Source organism: Pan troglodytes, chromosome 3 (assembly GCF_028858775.2).
Source record: "Pan troglodytes isolate AG18354 chromosome 3, NHGRI_mPanTro3-v2.0_pri, whole genome shotgun sequence".
Taxonomy (NCBI): domain Eukaryota; kingdom Metazoa; phylum Chordata; class Mammalia; order Primates; family Hominidae; genus Pan; species Pan troglodytes.
Genome location: NC_072401.2, coordinates 123,586,192 through 123,608,322, shown reverse-complemented (window position 1 = coordinate 123,608,322; position 22,131 = coordinate 123,586,192). Strand labels below are relative to the sequence as shown.

The 22,131-nt window shown below is 35.8% G+C and overlaps 1 protein-coding gene across 9 annotated transcripts in view; it reads right to left on the bottom strand.

Annotated features, from left to right (window-relative positions):
* ADAD1 (adenosine deaminase domain containing 1) overlaps positions 1 to 22,131 on the bottom strand; it is a 50,825-nt gene that overhangs the window by 4,325 nt on the left and 24,369 nt on the right. For 5 of the 9 annotated variants that reach the window (XM_016950980.3, XM_009448183.4, XM_063808215.1 and 2 more), the window contains 5 exon segments: positions 17,425 to 17,548; positions 14,049 to 14,219; positions 12,632 to 12,861; positions 9,812 to 10,049; positions 4,046 to 4,175 (listed from right to left, as the gene is read on the bottom strand). In XM_016950980.3, coding sequence (XP_016806469.1) covers positions 4,046 to 4,175; positions 9,812 to 10,049; positions 12,632 to 12,861; positions 14,049 to 14,219; positions 17,425 to 17,548 — 893 coding nt within the window. 9 annotated transcript variants of the gene reach the window in all.

The window sequence follows — 22,131 nt, the reverse complement described above, 5'->3', positions numbered from 1 at the left end:
TAATTTCTTCCTTGAACCATGAGTTATTCCGAGGCAAGTTAACTTCCAAATATATAGCAATTTCTCATATTTCATTCTGTTCTTGATTTCTAATTTAATTCCACAGTGGTTAGAACAACTTGGCATGATTTTAATCCTTTTAAGATTACTGAGACTTGTTTTATGACCTATGCTGAAGAATGCTCCATGTGGGCTTGAAAAGAACATATATTCTGCTGTTGTGTAGAGTGTTTTCTACATGTCAGTGAGTTTTGATTGGTTGGTAGTGTTCAAATATCCTATATTTTTACTGATTTTCTGTGGAGTTGTTCTATCAATTACTGACAAAGGAGAATTAAAACCAACTACAGTTGCTGAATTGTCTATTTTACTTTACAATTCCGTCAGATTTTGCTTGTGTATTTTACGGCTTTGTTGTTACACCCACATACACATATCTTTCTGATGTATTGACCTTTTTACCACTGTAAGATGTTGCTCTTTGTCTCTAGCAATATTTCTCCTCTTCATGTATATTTAATATTAATATAAACATTCCAGCTGTCTTGTTATCATTTACATGACAGGTCTTTTTTCATCCTTATAACTTGCAATTTATTTGAGACTGAATTTAAAATGTGTTTGTTGCAGAGAGCATATATTTGAATCAGGCTTTTTTTTAACCCAATCTGACAATCTGTCATTTGACTGGAGCAGTTAGTCTACTTTATTGTAATTATTGATATGGTGAATTTATATCTGCCATTTTACTATTTATTTCTCACATCTTATGTCTTTTTACAATTTCTCTTCTTTTTCCTTACTGTCCTATAGTTTAAGAAAAATGTTTTACTGAACTATTTTAATCCTTCTATTGGTATTTTATCAATAGTTTTTCATTTATTTTCTTCATGGTTACATTAGGAATTACAATATACCTCTTTACCTTACATATTTGATTTCAGATTCATACTGGCTTATGGTAAAACAGCAACTTTATTTCAATATAGAGCGATTTCTTACCAAATCCTTTGTTATATTGTCATATATACTGCATCTAAGTCATAAACTCAACAACACAGTGTTGTTTTAAACAACTTTTTAGAAAGAAAATAAGAGCAAATATATAGACATGCACGCACACATACTCATAGGTCTCATGTTTATCCACATAATTATCATTTTCAGTATTTATTATTCCTTCCTGTGGATTTGCTATCATCTGGTATAATTTTTTCCAAGCCTCAAGTACTTTCTTTGGAATTCCATTTAGGGAAGTACTGCTAACAACACATTCTCTTAATGTTAGTTTAACCTGTGAATGTTCTTATTTTGCTTTTATTTCTGAAGGATTATTTTCCTGGACATAGAATCCTTGGTTGCCAGGATTTTTCCTTCAGCACCTTGAACCTGCCATTATACTGCCCTTTGGGCCTCCACTGTCTCTTTTATAACAGCTTTGTTAAGATATAATTCACGAGTCACAAAATTTACCCTTTAAAGTGTACAATTCAGCTTTCAGTATATTCAATAATTTGTGCAGCCATCACCATTAATTTTAGATCTTATCCATCATCCCAGAAAGAACTTTGTATCTATTAGCAGTCACTCCTAATTCTTCCTCCTCTAGCACCTGAAAACCACTATTTTCTGTCTCTATGCATTTGCCTATAATAGACATTTCATATAAATCAAACCATATGATATGGGGCCTATGCATTCTTTCACTTGACATAATATCTTATTGTATCTGGGCTCTCAATTATATTCCATTGTCTATATGCCAGTACCACACTGTCTTGATTACTGTAGTTTTATAGAAAGTTTTGAAAGTAAGAACTATGTATTTTTCAACTTTTTTTCTTTTTCAAATTTTTTTGGCTATTTTGCGATGGCCTCCACTGTTGCTAATAAGAAATCAACACATTAAGCCTTTGTAAAACTTCTATCATCTTCTGATCAACTTGTATGTGAAAGAGAATGTACTGAATGTTACAGTCAGCTCTCAAGTATCCCTTGGCTTGTATCCTTGATGGGCTCTTTTGGGTATTCCCTGCACATGAGTGTAGTTTTTCAGTCAGCCAGGAAAATATGAAGAATTTACCTCAGCCCTTTCAGGGCTCTCTCATTTTCCAAATCTCCTTGTTAACTTGCTAGTTGGCCTACCACTTGCCTCCAACCAGGATGGCAACCTTGGGCCAGCAAAGTTACCAGTTTTCCCCATTAATTTCCTACCAAGTTTGGCATTTAAGCCAACAAAACTGCAAACTTTCATTCCCCTGTCCCAAATCAAGTATACCTCCTCTGAAAGCAAAGCTGCTGCTTTTGGTGGTAGCCTCACTGGGTCAAAAAACTACAGTTCTTGGCATTGAAACCAGCAGAGAGGAAGAAAATGAGAATGAGAAAATGAATGAGAAAAGCCTTGGGCAAGGCCATGTACTCCTGTAATTCTTGCTCAAAGTAATAGCAGTTTTTCCTTCTTCTTCTTTTTTTTTTTTTTTAAAGAGAAATAGGGTCTTGCTCTGTCCCCCAGGCTGAAGTGCAGTGGTGTGATTATAGCTCACAGCAGCCTTGAACTCCTGGGCTCAAGTGATCCTCCCATCTCAGCCTCCCAAGTAGCCAGAACTAGAGCTGTGGGCCACCATGTCCAGCTAATAATAAGAGTTTGTGAGGAATACACACTTTTTAATGTTTTTTCTGCCTTTTGTCAATGTCCAGAGTTATGGAAGGTTGTTTTTGACAATTTTGTCTGGTTTTCTACTTGTTTTTATAGTGATTTACAACTTCTTTATGCCACAAAACTAGAAACAGTCTAGAAAAGCTTTTATATTTAAAAATATGTGATTATGTATACATACACCTGTAATTAATGTAACGGCTTTACAGGCTGTAATTATACAGGTTGAGCATTAAGTTGGTAAAATTGGTAAAATTAAAAGACTTTCATATAATGCTGTATCATTATTGGCATTAGGATAGCAAAACAATTTACATTTAATATTTAATAATGGTAACATGGAAGTATGTTCATGTCAGCCAGGCACGGTGGCTCAAGTCTGTAATCCCAGAACTCCGGGAGGCTGAGGCGGGTGGATCACCTGACGTGAGGAGTTCAAGACCAGCCCGGCCAACATGGCGAAACCCCGTCTCTACTGAAAGTACAAAAATTAGCCCAGCATGGTGGTGTGCACCTATAATCTCAGCTACTCAGGAGGCTGAGGCAGGAGAATTGCTTGAACCCAGGAGGCAGAAGTTGCAGTGAGCTGAGATCGTGCCATTGCACTCTAGCCTGGACAACAGAGTGAGACTCCATCTCAAAAAAAAAAAAAAAAAAAAAGGATGTTCATGTCATATCACATAGAAAGAAAAAGTAGATTAAAACATACCATACCCAATATGGTCTTATTTTTAAACAGATACATACACAAATACGTATATATGAGAAGGAACTGAAATAACATGCTCACATTAAAAGACTGAGTATTAACTTTGAATAGTAAGTGGAATTACATGTATTAATAATATTTTTTCTGTATTTTTAAAACTTCTTCAAATTTTTGACTTAAACTTACATTATGTTTATGTAAAATATATTTTGGAAGAGAGAAAAAGGCTATGTACCTTACCTACTAAATCAGGTTCAAATCAAGATGCTGAAATTAAAGTTTTTTTCACAACTTTAAAATAGAAAAATTCATATATCTTAAATAATGTATTCTTTTAGAATACTTAACATTCTATAGTTAGTACAATTAATACCATATACAGAATAAATTTTATTAACATTTTGTTTCTCTGGTATGACATAGCAGGTTTTAAGTGCTATGTAACTTACACTGTCAAAATAAGTATATACCATACTAAAATGGCTACTTTAAATGGCAATACTTATTTACATATCTAATTTCTGACATGTTCATTTAAAAACCAATTTTACCACTACCTGGTAATATCTTATATTCAGGAAGTATTCAATAAACTTTTGCTAAGGATAATCATTTTAAAATGACCACATTAATGTCTTAAATTTTATTCCTATGATAACTTTATTCCTTTAAGGACTTACCTTAGCTGCATGATATGTACCAGCTTCAAGTAATTCTTTTTTAGCTTCTTTGGCAAGCAGGTTAAACCGACTTAACATTGCAGCCTTACAAAGCCGACTTGCCATTGACATACCACTTTTAAATGGGGAACTAAGCAGAGAGAAATAAAATTTTTTAAATTTCTTTTTCAGTAATTTATGTTGGCAATTGTATAGATTAAAATCAATATGGATCTACAAAATATTTCTTGATTATTTGCAATATACATAGTAACTTTTTTTTACATAAGAGGCATTCTTAATATTTACTTTCTGAAGTAAATTTCTTAAATTACATTTTAAATTATTTAGTATTGCATCAAAAATTAATGTAGAAGATTGACCTTGGAACATTTCTATTGTATGAAGCAAAATTAATCTATGATGATACAAATTAAACAGCTGTTCTATGAGGGATTCACTGGAAATGGGTATGGAAATACTTTCTGCATTTTGACTAGAATGATGGTTACATAGGTATACAAATATATCAAAATTAATGAAATTGTATAATCTATTTTGTGTTTCACTGCAAGAAGTTTTGGCTCAATAAAAGTGTAACATATACACATAACCTATGTCACAACCCTTCCTGTATGTGTATATTATGTGCATGTAGACGTGTAATTTGGGTTTCTAATGAAAGTGCGTCCCTAGATCATGAACATTTTTGCTACTGTAACTTTTCCCCTTTATTGTATCTTCTCATTAGTTGTTCTTGGGATAGATAACAAAAACAGTCAAAATCCTTCATTCCTCCTAGTTTCCAGTTATTTGCAATGTGACTTTTCAGATCCTCACATCAACAGGCATGGCTGATTTTCCCTTCCCTTGAATTTTACTAGCCTTGTGATTTGTTTTAGCAAACACAATAGACAGTGTGATAATTCTGAATCTAGGCCTGGAGATACCTTGTGTTCTTATTTTCTTGGCACTGCTGCCTCTCCCATGTGACCCTGCTAGGACTAGCCTATTAGAGGGTAAGTGAACACGGGCTAAGATCAGCTCACCTGACCTTTAGTTGACCAACAGTTGACCCCAGATGTGTGGGAAAGCCCAAGAAAATCCAGAAAAACCATTCAGCTGACTCAAGAACTTCCAAGTAGTAACAATAGTTGTTTTAAACAACTAAGTTTTGAGGTAGTTTATACACAGCAATAGCTAACATACACTCATGTGTACAAAATCTATTGATTTCTACATATTAATTTTCCACCATGACACTTTTGTTGCAGTGGTTTTGATAATTTTCTTGATTTTTGGATATAAATACCATCTTCAAAGAGTGATAATTGTAGCTCCTTCTTTCCAGTATTTTCTCTCTCTCATTTCCCTTGTCCAAATGTATTAATGCCTCCAGTAAAATGTTGAGTAACAGCAATAACAGTAAATAATGTCTTGCTCTGAATGTTAGTGGGAATGCCTCTGACATTTTATCAATCATGATAATATTTTTTGACTAATAAAGATATACTTTATCCTGTAAAAAAACTACCTAGCTATTCCTTTTTATTGAGTATCTTAATCTAGAATAGTTGTAGAGCTAAATTATTTATACACCTTCTTAGAATTTATAGAGATAAACATAGGGTATTTTCCCTAGATTAATTAATATGACACATTAGTCAGAGTTTCTAGTCTGGTATTATTTCTATTACGTTACTATCTTAGTATTCCTAGAAAAAATGCCAGTTGGTGTTACTGTATAAAACATATTATTGTAATGTGCTGTTAAATTCTGCTCCCTGATCTTTTATACAGCAATTTTTCTTGGATATAGGTGAGTTTGGTCTGTAATTTTGTGTGGTGGAGAGGAGGAGCAGCAATTTCTTTTGTAAACTTTTAAGTTCAGGGGTACATGTGCAGGTTTTTTATATAGATAAATGTGTGTCATGGGGGTCTGTTGTACAGACTATTTCATCACCCAAGTATTAAGCCTAGTATGCATTAGTTATTTTTCCTGATCGTCTCCCTCCTCCCACTCTCCACCATCTGAAAGGCCTCACTGTGTGTTGTTCCCCTCTATGTGTCCACGTGTTCTCATCATTTAGCTCCTACTTATAAGAGAGAACATGCGAGATTTGGTTTTCTGTTCCCGTGTTCATTTGCTAACGATAGCGGCCTCCAGCTCCATCCATGGCCCTGCAGAGGACATGATCTCACTCTTTTTTATGTCTGCATAGTATTCCATGATGTATATGTACCACATTTTCTTTATCCAGTCCATCATTGATGGACATTTGGAATGATTCCATGTCTTTGCTATTGTGAATAGTGCTGCAATGAGCATATGCGTGCAAGTGTCTTTATAACAGAATGATTTATATTCCTTGGGGTATATACCCAGTAATGGGATTGCTGGGTCAAATGGTATTTCCATCCTTAGGTCTTTGAGGAATTGCCACACTGTCTTCCACAACGGTTGAACTAATTTACACTTCCACCAATAGTGTATATGTGTTCCTTTCTCTCCACAACCTCACCAGCATCTGTTTTTTGACTTTTTGATAATAGCCATTCTGATTGGTGTGAGATAGTATCTCATTGTGGCTTTGATTAGCAATTTTAAAAAATCAGATTTAAGTATCATATACTTGTTTCATAGAAGTATTTGGATGCTTTCCATCTTTTTGGATAGCAGTGGAATTATCTGCTTTTTAAAGGTTTAGAAAAAAACCCTCTGAACTACCTCAGAATGGTACTTTGAGGAACAGTTAAGGTGCCTTCTTGGTAACTTTCTCATGAAAATAACGTTTATTGGTGGCTCACGCCTGTAATCCCAGCACTTTGGGAGGCCAAGGCGGGCGGATCATGAGGTCAGGAGATACAGACCATCCTGGATAACACGGTGAAACCTCCTCTCTACTAAAAATACAAAAAATTAGCTGGGTGTGGTGGCGGGCGCCTGCAGTCTCAGCTACTCGGGAGGCTGAGGCAGGAGAATGGCGTGAACCAGGAAGGTGAACCCAGAAGGTGGAGCTTGCAGTGAGCCGATATCGCGCCACTGCACTCCAGCCTGGGCGACAGAGCAAGACTCCGTCTCAAAAAAAAAAAAAAAAAGAAAATAACGTTTATATTTTTCCTCCTTCCATATATAAGTTTTGCAAGTAATGTTTTCCTAGAAATTTATCCATTTCATTCAGGTTTTAAATTATATTTGTGTGGTTACCTAAAATAGCTTATGATCCTCTTAATTTTCTCTATTTCTGATTGCATCCTTATCTATTATTTTATATGAGATTGGTGATTTTTCTTATCAGCATTTCATAAGTAATTCTGACTTTTTTGTTTTTTAAAGCTCTTTTCTTTATATTTCTAATTTATTTCTATCATTTATTGTTACATGCATTTAAGGCTCTGACTTTTCTATTCAGCTTTGTTTAAACTGTATAACCTACAAGTTCTGATATGTAATATTTTCAATATCCCTATTTTCTAAATATTCTGCAATTTCAGTTTATATTTCCCCTTTGAACCAGGAGTCAGAATTTTTCCAGTAAAATCAGTTCCTAGTATTCTGGTTTGTTATTCACAGTTTTATCTCATCATAATCAGAGAATATGTCTACATTGCTTCTACTTTTCCTTTGGAATTTGTTATTTTCTTTGTCGTTTAACACACGGTCAGCTTTTTGTTAGTGTTCTATAGTTTCTTGAGGACTAGGTACATTTTATATTTTTATGATGCAGAGTTTAAAGTAATGAAATCTACCTTACTGTTATTTAAAATGGCTATATCTTTGTTTACTGTTTTGTCCACCTGATCTACCATGAACTGAAAGAGGTGAATTGTTGTCTCTATTAGCAGTGTGTTTCTAGTTTTCCTTTCCTCTTGTCATCTATAATTTCTGCTTTGTGAATGTGGCTATGTCACGTTCTGCATAAACATTCTTAACTGTTCTGTCTTCCGTATAAATTATACTGTCTACATTGCTAAGGTTTTTTTGTCTTATTGTAATGCTTTGAGACTGAATTATACCTTTTCTAATATTTAGACTATATATTCTGGCTTTTTTTTTTTTTTTAAAGATGGAGGCTCACTTTGTTGCTCAGGCTGGAGTGCAATGGTGCAATCTCAGCTCACTGCAACCTCCACCTCCTGGTTTCCAGTGATTCTCCCTGTCTCAGCCTCCCAAGTAGCTGGGATTACAGGCACCTGCCACCATGCCCAGCTAATCTTTTGTATTTTTAGTAGAGATGGGGTTTCGCCATATTGGTCAGGCTGGTCTCAAACTCCTGACCTCAGGTGATCTGCCCGCCTCGGCCTCCCAAAGTCTTGGGGTTATAGGTGTGAGCCACTGCACCCGGCCTCTGCTTTCTTTTTATTTGTAATTACTTGGCAAGTATTTGGCCGTAAAAAGTGTTAAGCTCACACACTTAATTTCATCTTGTTATGCCATTATTTTATGTTTTCAGTGAATAATTTTTTGATGTCTTTCATAGAAGACCTGTTGGCTGTGTGTTTAGTTGAGTCTGTTATTAATAGTAAAGCACTTCTTTATGCTGGCCTAAGTCATTTGATAATAGTATAATTCATCCTAGTTAAAATATCAGTGTTATGCTTAACTGAGTCCATACTAAGAAACGTTTATGGGTTTGTCTGTTTTTTTCTTTTTTTTTTTCCCTTTTTGAGATAGGGTCTCACTCTGTTGCCCAGGCTGGAGTGCAGTGATACAGTCATAGCTCACTGCAGCTTCAAACTCCTAGGTTCAAGTGATCCTCCTGTCTCAGCCTCCCAAATAGCTGGAACTCCAAGTATGCACTCCCACTCCTGGTTAATACTTTTTATTTTTTATAAAAAAGACTGGGTTTCTCACTATGTTTCCCAGATTGGTCTTGAACTCTTGGCTTCAAGCCATGCTCCTGCCTCAGCCTCCCAAACTGCTAGGATTACAGGTATGAGCTTTCTTGACTGCTAAGAAACTTTTGTATGTGGTCTTCATTTAAATTTGTCCTTCACAAAGAAAGCAATTTTAAGCATTTAAATTTTTAACATTATTCCCTGCCTCATTACAAATGTATGTTCACACTAAAAGAACAGTTTTACTTTTACTTAATAATCAATGGCAGAGACATTACGAAGAAATGTCTAGAAGGCACAGAACATCATAGTTAAGAACAAGGGCTTTGAAAATAAAATGTCTGGGTTAGAACCCAAGCTGTGTCATTAACTACTTGGGTAACCTTAGGCAAGATATTTAACCTAGCTTGAGTCTCAGAAACTGTAAAAAAAAAATAAATAAAATCACTCAACCTACAGGGTTATTATAAGAAGACAGTATAACACAGTACCATAGTTCTTACACGTAAGGGTACATAAGTAATATTTGGAAGAGCATATAAAAATATAATTCCTGAGCCCCAGATCCAAAGTCAGATTCAGTAGAAGAAATTGAATTTCTAAAAAAATTTACATGATTCTAATACTAATGGTATGAAATTACAGTTGGAGAAACATAGGTTATGGAGCCAGATTCCTTGGGTTTGAAAGGTGACTCTGCCATTTAGTATGTAATTTCAGTAAGCTATATAACTTCTCCACGTCTGTCTTCTCATCAGAAAAAAAATTTAAAATTAAAAAAATTTTAAAATTAGTACAATGCCTGTAACATAGTCACACTTGACTAATGATAATAATTATTGTTCAGAGTTCAATAAATGGTATCCAAAAGAGTTAGAATAAAAACTGCAATAAAATGTCTTCTTTTGCTTAAGTAATATACGGTTTAAAGAAATTAGTAATTTTAACCTTTCAGTGATCTTCCCACTCAGGCCATCCACAATCTCCAAAGAAACATCTCCTTGTGCCCAATTCAGACTCAGAAATTTATATTCCAAGTTCATTTGAAGGGGATATGCAGAGGGTACTAAACTAATATGAGGTCTGTTAACTAAGTAAAACATTGGAAGTTTTGAAGTGAGTGCATCATCAACACGTTGCTTTATAGCGATTTCTAAGCCTCTGGTATCACTGCAATTCCCATCACCTAGAAAGCAAAAACAAAACACTCAAGTTCAATATTAAAAGACCATCCCAAAATAAAATAAATGAAATGATTGGAAATCGTCTAAAGCCCATTTCTCTATCCTTTATCTTTCAACCTTCCCTTTCCTAGTTCTATTCTCTTAGCATCTACTCCATATTCTTAATCAGAACCAGAACAAGGTAATAACAGATTTTCCATTTTAAAAAAGACTCTGATACAGAAAATAATGAAAGGTCCTTCTACTGAATATTAGCAAAGAGTCACAGCTGCTCAGAAACTGGTACTTTAGTAACTGACTCAGAAAGAAATCTGGTACATCCAGATTTGTTGACTGCATTGTATGCTGATTTCTTGCAAGTGCAGTTGACAAATCTGGATGAGAAATAACTGGTGAAAGTGAGTTACTTTCAAACATCTAAGGGCCACAAATTACAACTTTGCCAATACCACGATGCTTCAATTTCACACTGCAAAATAATTTAAAGAATGACCATTTCTGGTTAAAACTGTGCCAATACCAAAAGCTTTGAATTCTCAGTTATAATAATTATTGAAGGAGAGATCTCAAAAAGATGCAATGTTACTACTAAAAAACAGTGAGCTGCATCAAACTTAAAACAGAAGTTAGGAAGCAGTCATTCTTATTTAAAAAACAGTAATTTTAAAGCATATCTCTTTCTTCCTCAGAAGGTCAGAAGTTCTTGCAACAACAGAATCTTTGTAAACCACTAGACATATTTCACAAATAAAGTTTTGGGTCCTTATGATTAAAATTGTTGAGATAGTTACTAGGGCTGCATTATGACTATCTGGGCACTAGAAAATGATGTAAAAAGGACATGTACTGCTTTTGTTATCCTTTTTCTAAACACTTCCTTAAGTGTTTATCAAGAGTGACAAATGATCAAGACAAAACAAGAGTGACAAAAGAAAACTAATCAAATAAAAATATACTTGGACACAGAATAAAAGTTGGAAAAAAAAGGTGTGAGGAATAGTTAATACATCTACAATGAACAGTAGATAATAAGGATTTTTAAAAAGCCTAATGTATTTATTACATTCTGCAATGAAATAATGACAGTAGTTGTACCCCCCCCCCCCAAAAAAAAAAAAGACATTTGGAAAAAGGAAGAAAAAAAAACACCTGTAAGTCAAATTCCTCATGAAATGCTTTAAACATCAAATTGTTTACGTAGATGCTTTAATGGGAAGTATAAAACCTAATATAATAGAAAAAAAGTTTATAAATATTTTATTATAAATTTTACTTTTTCCCTTCATATATGTGTGCATTAATAATTTACTATATCTGAGGTATGATTTTAATACATCTTGAGGCTCAATCTTGTTCCTACAAAATAAATATCTAAAATTATACCATATAATTGAAAAATTATGATTTGATTCATTCAAAAGGATCTGAAATAACACGAAACTCCAAGTTAAAGTCAAAGGTTAAATCTAATCAAACACTATAGAAGACCTGACCTGACAATAATTCATATATATATATATATATATATATATATATATATAAAATCTATCATAAGCAGCAGCGTGAAAAGTTATGAAAACTGGGTTTGAATTCAGGCTCTACCACTAAGCAAACTGACTGACTTTAGGCAAGCATTTTATTAACATTCTGAATGTGATCTGAAAAAGAAAGGACTGAATAACAGATTCCCTAAGGTTATCAGCTGCTTCTTAAAAGTCCACGAACTATATTTAAAGTGGATTTCTTCACTAGGAAGGATTCTCTACACTTCAATTATACAAATCAAATCAGTATATGAAAAGGACCTCTGGATGGAAATAACTTCTGGACAAACATTTTTGAAGTACTTAAGCAGAAAAACTAATTGTAATGGGGTTACCAAATTTGCAAGATATATTGTAAAAAGCTTGAGAATGAATATAAATCTAGCTATTTTTTAATAGTCAAGAAAGAGAATTTTTTTCCAGATTACTCTATTTAAATAGTTCTGTTTAAATATAGTAAATGCCCTTTTAATGCAAGCCTAGATCCCATGTTTTAAATTTAAAAATTCCACCACCATAAAATGACAAAATGATTATCTACAGAACATTCACAGCATAAAATTTGTTTCTGCAAACTTTTTGAAAAGTAAAATAACGCTTTAAAATAATGTTGGGGTACAGAAAACAATTCCTCAAAATATGAAATTTCAGCATGCTGAGTGCTTTGAAAATTGAAAGGCCTCAGAAATAAGCTTCACAACCAAGGTTTTTCTCTGATCTTTCCCTCATTTCCCTGTGTCTCTGATCTTTCCCAAAGCACCAGAAGGAGCTCTCTCTGGAATTTCCTTATCCAGCTGGATGGTCACTACAACTTACGGCATCTTTATCCCACAACCTCTGCCTCCCACCTTTGGGATTCATTCATTCTCCCTGATAATTTATCATGAAACCAACAGCTCTACAAAACAGCAGATCTGTGTTTTGACCTTAAATAAAGTTTCACGTATGCAAAAACTAAAACTAATTTTATACTGATAAGTAAAATACAGAGAATTTGCTTAGTGAGTGAGAGGCCCAGGAGGTTCTGAAATCCCACTCACCAATAAGTATACTGCTGATGTAAACTGGCTGTATAAAATGACTCAGCAATGCTCCCTGTACACCAAGCACTTCCCATCTGGTCAATTTGTCACTTGAGGACATACTGCTTATTCTATTAACACCATCTTTAGGACAGTAAACAGTCAGATAAATTTTGCCTTCAACAGCCACGTGGAGACAGAGTTCTTCATTGGCTTCAAATGCAGATATAGAATGTGGATTAAGACGTCTAGAGAAAGAAAAGAAAGTTTCTTCCTTTAAAAAACAAAGGTGACAGAACAAAATCTACCTGTACCTAACAGCTGTTCTGTAACATGTTTAACTTCCCAGTGTACATTTAATTCCAGTAACACAAACAGATGCAAGAAAGCAAGGTAGGAGTGGAGTGCCTTTATTCTACAATAGTACTATAAAACAGAAATGAACCACATCTAGAGCTTCCAATAGAGATATTTTTCATATGATCACCACTTTATGTCCCTTAAAATCCAAAGAAACACTAATTGTTATCCCTATCATAGTTTGTGAATTAGTTCCTTCCTCTGTATGAAAATTTTTTAAAATTACAAAATGAAAGAATGAAAAAAAGGAAAACTATTTTTCTTTGTCATCTTCAATAAAAATGCAAAATTATTTTTCTTTAAGGTTCTTTCTAGAGAACACTGACCTTAATTTCAAAGGTGTTCCTAGAGGGATTTTTATTAAAATATTACCCATGTTTACCACTAGATGGTCAGACTTAAAGTGACTTTTACTGTCTTCTTTGTTCTTGTTTGTACTGTTTAAATGTTATGCTACCTGATGGTATTCATTCATCAAAGTAATAATATTTTGGCCATAGGTTAAAGTTTTTCTTAACTCTCATATTTGTATGTGAGTAGTGCATAAATCCATACTTCCTAAAGTTTATGAGGTCTTAAAAGTAGAAAGGAGTAGAAGATTTTTTTAAAGCATAGCATAGCAAAAAAAGTGGTGAAGTACATGGAACTTTTAGTCACAGGTTGAGTGTTGCTTATCTCAAATGCTTGGAACTAGAAGTGTTTCAGATTTTGTTTTTTTCACACTGGAATATTTGCTTTATACATACCAGTTGAACACAAATCCAAAAATCTGAAATATGAAATGCTCCAATGAGAATTTCCTTTGAGCGTCATGTCAGTGCTCAAAAAGTTTCCGATTTTGGAGCATTTTGAATCTCAGACTTTTGGATTTGGGAAGCTCAACCTGTAGAAGTAATAGATTAGATTGATGGGAAGGGAAAAGGATTTGGGGTCTCCTGCAGGCCACAAATAACAACTCAAAGCTGAAGAGAAAATACGGGTAATTAGAATTTATATGTTCTATTTGCTGTAGAAAGTCAGAATGTATGGCATGGCCATCCTACTTGCTTTTAAAAACAACTTCTATAATACTTACAACTGTGACTTAATCTGGGCTGATCCTTTAGGCAACTGGTTCATGTAAAGGCAAATGTTGATATTCTGTTTAAGAGTGAGTAGATTAGAAGTTGGTTCTGTACAAAATATTGATTTTTCCATCATAGCAGGATTTTTGCTGTAGAAGAGCAGAAGTTGTCTATAAAAGTACCTAAAATAAATGTTATAATTTTGTCAAGTAATACACTTTATAAAAGACATATCTTAATGAGCATCATGTCCACATGTGTCAGAAGCAATGTCCTGCATGTTAAAAGTTTTGATACAGGTAAGAACTCCTAAATCAATCTTAGCTTTATTTAATGAAAAATTAAGTTTCTTGAAAGTTCTCAACTGGAGCCCAGTCTGACCTGTAACCTGACTTAAAACACCATCCTTTCTCTACTACTCCACTTTTGTTTCACATTAGAGTCTCCCAACTATCATCTTCTCCAAAAGACTCATTTCTCTACTGATTGCTCCCTTCTTCCTCAGAGAGTTCTGCTCCCAGCCTCCCAGATGAACTGCCAACTTTCTGCCTTACTTCTATTTCCCCTTACCTACCCAAACAAACTACTACAAAAATGACAAAAACTGTGGTCCCTGCTCCTTAATGGTTTTAAAGAAAAAATACAAGAGCATAGGAACAATACAATGAACACCAGAAGCTGTATTAAGAAATGAAGCAGATACAGTTACCAATAATTTATTGTATGTTTCAAAATAACTAAATGAGTGGAAATGGAATGCTCCTAACACAAAGAAATGAAAAATGATTGAGGAGAGGGATATCCCAATTACCCTGACTTGATCATTACACATTTAATGGTTGTATCAAAATATCACATTTACCTTATAAATATGCAGATTATATATTCACAATAATTAAAAATTTTAAAATTCAAAATTTCTTTTTTCTAAAAAGGGAAGCAGATCTCCTGAAAGACTACAACTAATCAAATCAAGGACAAATACTATTTTGCTTATTTAATAAGCCATGACTTTAAGATATACTCCCTTGAATCCCATCATCAAAAATATATAGTAAAAATTAAGCAGCAGTATGTAAAAACACCAAGCACAGGAATAAGTAACACAAAAGAAGTAGCTTTTAAAGAGGTCAAATAATTCCATAAGCACCAAGAGGGGTGGAGGGCAATGAGATGCATTACCTTCATAGTCTTGCTGAATAATGTTTAAGATTATAGGATTCCTCATTATTAGAGATACAAATTTATATTTTTTCAGGTGTATGTATCTAAATTTATTTTAAAATACTCTAGTGAAGAAAACACCAACACAAAAAGTGAGAATGCAGAGATTTAACAAGGACAGTAGAATGCTAATAACTGTTGAAGCTGAATGAGAATTTGTTATCCTATTCTCACTTGAGTGTCTTTGAAAACATCCATAAGAGGCCAGGCACGGTGGCTCACCCCTGTAATCCCAGCATTTTGGGAGGCCGAGGGGGGCAGATCACAAGGTCAGGAGGTCAAGACCAGCAACATAGTGAAACCCCGTCTCTACTAAAGATACAAAAAAAAGCCGGGTATGGTGGCAGGTGCCTGTAATCCCAGCTACTCGGGAGGCTGAGGTAGGAGAATTGCTTGAACCTGGGAGGCGGAGGTTGCAGTGAGCGGAGATCTCGCCATTGCACTCCAGCCTGGGCAACAGTGTAAGACTCCGTCTCAAAAACAAACAAACAAAACACACAAAAAACCGCCCAAAACATCCATAAGAAAAAATTAAATAAAAAGTCATTTTAATGGTTTAAAGAACCAAAATGAATAAGATCTAGTATTTGATGGCACAACAGGATGACAATAGTCAATAATTTAATTGTACATTTTAAAATAACTAAACGACTATAATTGAAATCTTTGTAACACAAGATAAATGCTTGAGGTGATACATACTCCATTTACCCTAAAGTGATTATTATGCACTGTATGCCTGTGTCAAAATAGCTTATGCACGCTATAAACATATACACTATGTACCCACAAAAATTAAAAATAAGAAATTATAAAATTTAAAAAAGAATTCCTAATTTAGTAGGAATAAAGAAGAATTAAAAACAAAACAAAAAATAACCAAAAGCTGGTGGATATTATGAGAAGTAGCACTCATTTCCCATTTTACATGTTTTCATATGAAGTGACTTGCAAATTCCTTTCTTTCCCACTTGCTATTCATTCCTCTTGTAAAGAACAGAGTGACTGAGTCTGGAAAAAGAAACTAGGCATGCTCACCTAAGCCCTTTTCTCCCTCTCTCTTCAAGATATGTCAGCCTCAAGAATCCCTTATCTATATACTCTGCTTTATGGTAAACTTTGTGTAATCCTCATGAATAAAAACCTGTTGGTTTCTGGTGCTGTCCTTGGACAATTACGGCTAATTCAGGGGTGAAATAAGACCAAGCCTACATAGTGCGGGTCAAAAGCTACACTTTCCAGTAACTTTAGTCATAAAAAAGTGTTATTTTTATCTTTCAAAAAAATATATTGTAGGAATTTTTTTTTTTTTGAGACAAGATGTACGTCTATTGCCCATGATGGAGAGCAGTGGAGCAGTCTTGGTTCACTGCAACCTCGATTTTCTGGGCTCAAGCAATCCTCCCACCTCATTCTCCAAAGTAGATGGGACTACTGTTGCGTGCCAACATACCTGGCTAATTTTATTTTTTTGTAGAAACTAGGTCCCACAATGTTGCCCAGGCTGGTCTCGAACTCTTGTACTCAAGCAATCCTCCCACCTCAGCTTCCCAAAGTGTTGGGATTACAGGTGAGAGCTACTATGCCCAGCTGATTGCAGGATTCTTAAAACTGAGTTTGGCCGGGTGCGGTGGCTCACCCCTGTAATCCCAGCACTTTGGGAGGCCAAGGCAAGTGGCTCACCTGAGATCAGGAGTTCAAGACCAGCCTGACCAACATGGCGAAGCCTTGTCTCTACTAAAATACAAAAAAGTAGCCAGGCGTGTTGGCGCATGCCTGTAATCCCAGCTATTTGGGAGGTTGAGACAGTAGAATCGCTTGGACCTGGAAGCCAGAGGTTGCAGTAAGCCGAGATTTGTGCCACTGTATTCCAGCCTGGGCAGCAAAAGTGAAACTCCATTTCAAAACAAAACAAAACAACAAAAACTGAGTTCACAGTTCTTAATAATAGAAGCCACTAAAATCCACAGGGTAGACATTGGCATTACTATGATAAATGTTCCAAAAGTGACATGGAATTAATCCGATGACTTAGATAAGAAAATGTGACATCTTTGGCTCTATGATCAATAAAATTCCATTTGTAAATGAAGACATTTATATGAAGTTACTTTGGGCTGAGGGCATTCATATTTAATAACATTAATATATGTATTGTCTTACCTAAGAAGAGACCTTCTTGCTGTAACAACAGCATGAGTGTCATGCAATACTCTTCCATCTGGCTTAATGTCCTGGCTGTAATTGTATTCACCTGTGCCTATAGCTACAACCTCATGTTGTCCAGCTGAAAGAAAAAGGTAGACAGTAGCAGGTTAATTTAACCTCTCTCTTCCCTACGTTCAACTCTTACCTCTATCTCATCATTTTTAATTTAGCAGAATATATTAACTGAAAAGATGAAAAAATAATTCCACAATTTAAAATAAGAGTCTTAGAGTCTTCTAAGAAGCAAAATTTAAAAGGCAGATGTTTTATAATGAAATATAAATGAAAAAGGCAGATGTTTTATAATACTTCATCCAAATCTTTACCACGATCAACGGAATTACCAAATGTCCTTGGCTTTCAAATATCGCTTTCTATTTCTTCTACATCTAGATGTATTTGATCTTCTAAGACACTTCATTTGCCATTCTGCTTCTGTCTTAAATTATCTATATTTAATGCCTCTAATTTTTCTTAATCCACTCAAACCCTATAAATCAAATTAATTTTTCTGTTCTACTGAAGCTGCTTTCTTAAAAACAAAAAACAAACAAACAAAAAAACCTTATGCTTTTTCCAGTAACTTTGCTCCATTCACATTTTGCTGTGGCCTGCTTGAAATCTCCTGGAAATTCTATGCTCCAAAAATACACAATTCAAATTGGCAGTCTTTTTTTCTCTCACATTCTGATTAGGTCTTTCCATTCCCCAGTGACTAGATCACTCTTTTTTCCCCCATATTCCCCTTTGAATATATATACTCCTCATTCTTTCTATCTCTTACTTCAGGAAATCTTGAGTTTTCGTTTTTCAAACAAAGTTCAGTTCTACATTCACAACCGCCTAATGGATTTTTACTATTAGGCTGGTGCAAAAGTAATTGCAGTTCTTGTCATTTTTTTTTTTTTGGCACCAACCTAATAACTCAGCAACAATTGCTGAGGTGTTACCAAGTACCAGGCAATAAAAGTAGATGTTAGGAATAAAATGTTGAGCAAGACACACCTTCATGAGGCTTACAGCAGAAGAGACAGAAAAAAGATTAAATCAACCCCAAAGTGTGATAAGTGCTTTGAAGGAAACAATTACTGGGCTTATATGAAGATAATGAGAGAAAAGCTTACCTCATGCAGACCAGTTGCAGAATCCCTCCCTAACGAGCTGAAATTTAAGCTTCAGCACCAGCGAGACAAAGGGTATTCTAGCCAAAAGAAATAACACGTGCACACTGCCCTGTGCAAAGACAGAAGACTATTTCTCTCCTGGGCAAAGAGAGAAGTATAGCTAATCTAGTAAGTGGGGTGAAGGGGATGGTGTAAGATGAAGTTGGAGAAAGAGGTGTTATATAGTATACTATACTGAGAAGTTTATGGATTTTTACCAAAGAGCTATGGGGAAGCTACTGAAGTAAAAACCATCTTGGGTTACATTTCCTTCCTACAAAGCAAACAAAATAATCGACAAAATAAAAAGACAACTTACGGAACAGAAGAAAATATTTGCAAACCATATCTCCAATAAGGGGTTAATACCCAAAGTATATATGTAACTCCCACAACTCAACAGTAAAAAGCAAGTAACTTGATTTAAAAATGGAAACAGAACCTGAACAGACATTTTCTTTTATAGAAGACATGCAAACAGGTATATGAAAAGGTGCTCAACATCACTAATCACCAGAGAAATGCAAGTCAAAATCACAATGAGATATCCTCACTCCTGTTAGGATGTCTATTATCAAAAAGTCAAAATGTAAGTTTTCGTGAGGATGTAGATAAAACCCTTATATGTTGTTGGCAGAAATGTAAATTTTTATAGGCATTGTGGAAAACTATGGAGATTCCTCAACAAAATAAAAATATAACTTGCCATATAATCCAGCAATCCCACTTCTGTGTATATATCCAAAGGAAGTGAAATTAAGATCAGAAGAAATATCTACACTCCCATGTTCACTGTAGCATTATTCACAATAGCCAAGATACAGAAAAAACCTAAATGTCCCAATAAAGGAACAGATAAAGAAACCATGACATATATATAATGGAATATTTTTCAGCCCCCCCAAAAAGAAGAAAATTCTGCCATTTTCAACAATATGAATGAACCTGGAAGACATTATGTTAAGTGAAGTAAGCCAGACACAGAAAGACAAACACTGCATAATCTCACTCATATGTGGAATCTAAAAAGGTTGAACTCGTAAAAACAGAGTAGAATGGTGGTTACTAGCAGTTAGAAAGAAGGGGAAATGGAGACACATTGATCAAAGGGTACAAACTTGGAGCTGTAAAACTAATAACTCCTGGAGACCTAATGTAGAGCATGGAGACTACAGTTAATAATAATGTATTGTATATTTGAAATTTGTTGTCAATATTGTGGGTGGTAGGGTGGAGAGGAGGTAGACCAGGAGGGTACTGTGGTAGAAAAAACAAGGAGTGGTAAACTGTGTTAAATGTTTCTAGAAAGTCAAGTGAATAGGTAACAAAATCCACTGGATTGTGCAACATGCAGGCAGTGGGTACCTTGGCAAGGCTAATTTCCAAGAAGTAGTGGAGAAAAAGAAAAAACTAAGTTGAAGTAAAGAGTAGACACAGTGGCTGTCAGGAGCTTCTTGATGAAGTCTGGCTACAAAGTCAAATAAATAATGACTGGGTTAAGTAGAAAGGTGTCATGGGTTTAAAGGAGGGTTTCTTTGTTTTATTTTTAGGATGGAAATTTGGGAAGCCAGGCTTTCCAGAATACTGAAGAGATGAAAGCAAAGATATATTATTCATGGACACCTGGGCACAGACTCTGCTTTCATTCCTAGGATACGGATGTCATGCTATGAATGCTGAATCTGACTCAATAACCAGGTCTGTAAACCTTCCCTTAAATAGAATTATATAGTGTCAGTGTAAGTTCCGGAATGGTGATAATAAGCTCTGAGTTGTGAAGGGTAATAATCTAGCAAAGAACTCAGCTTCTTTCTCAGCTCTGTAACTCAACTTGCAATGCTTCAGGGAGATACTTGTTTGTTATTGCCGGAAAAAGAAGAGTTAACCGAAAGAAGGAATTTAGCAAGATGTGAGAAGGAATGGAATCAGAATTTAAGTAGAAGAATTAGCCTATAGGAGGAGTGATGCTTCCTCTACTGTCACAGTAGAGAAGATGGATACAAGTGCAGGAAAGTATATAGATTTGGTGGCAAGGGAGGGAAGGACATTTAGATCTGATAGCTTCTTATAGACCCAATTAAAAATGATAAGGTGATTTTTGATGGGGGAAAATGGCAGATAGGACACAGGACTAACATGCAGCTTCCACTTGGATGAACAGAATAGCGTGTGGAGACTCACATCATGAACTTTTACTCCAAGAACCACTGCAGGAACATACCAGGAAAACCAAAGGAATTTACAGACCCTTTGAAAGAAGTAGCTTGCCATTGCAAACTCTGTGAGACAGCTGAAAAACTGAGTTCCCAAAGTGTGAGGTGGGGGAAAGCCTACCTCTGAACACACATCCCTACTGGGGAACCTAAAAATCCAGATCACAGGAGAAGGATTTAACTTTCCCTAGAGATGAAATAAATTTAGGGAGCCAAGCAAAACAGAAGACCAACAGCAGGAAGAGCCCTGTAGGAGATGCCAGTCCCCAGCCTATGGAAGTCATCCCTGGCTTTATCTCACAGGGGTCCTTGAGTAAGGCAGCCAGCGGGACTGGGAAGGGGCTACAGGTTAAAGGAAGCTTCTAGCTGAAGTCTGTAATAATTTTGACCAAGCACAAATTTTCCTGAGCAGAATACATGGGGGTGAATGGGAAGTGCAGATAGGAGCGCAGAAGCCACACCCTATGACAGGCTCCAGGCCTGAAAGCCCTGCTTGCTTTCTCAGTGGGGAGGATTATAGACTCCTCGTGCAAGATCTCAGCGCTGCCTGCTGCAGCCTGAATATAAACTGGGCTCTGTTGGCGGGGCACTGCAGGAGTGAGACTGGCCTTGTTGGCTGTGTGGGGGCTGGGTGAGGCCTGTCAGTGCTGGCTTTCCCCAACTTCCCTGGTGACATGTATGACAGAGCAGAGGCAGCCATAATCCCCCTAAAACATAACTCCATTGGACTGAGAAGCATCCTGCCATTCCCCACCGTGGCCACAGCACAAGAAGAGTCTGAGCTCAGACCCACCTAACCCTGCTTCTATCTGATGGTTTTTCTCTACCTATGCTGGTAGCCGAAGACAAAAGGCACTCTTGGGAGCTCTACAGCCCCATCCACTGCCAAAGAAACCTGAATACTTATCCTGGCTGAGGTAGGGCAAGCTTATATCCCCCCATTCTCCTACGACAGCTGGTGCCCTCTTGAAAGCGCCACCTCCTGGCTGGAGGCCAATCAACTCAAGCCATTACAGCAACTCGTAACAGAACCACCCTGCTCCAAAGAAGGAGAAAACAACAGCTAATTTCACCGCCTGCAACATCCTGGCTAACCAGAGGTCCTGAATCTGTCCATGTGACAACTTCACTGCCAGTGTAACCAGCATTTGAGAAAACCAGCACACTAAACAAAACTATAACCAAGGATTCCCACAGAGTCCACTTCGCTACCCTGCCACCTCTACCAGAGCAGGTTCTGGTATTTATGGCTGGGAGACCTGAAGATGGATCACATCACAGGACTC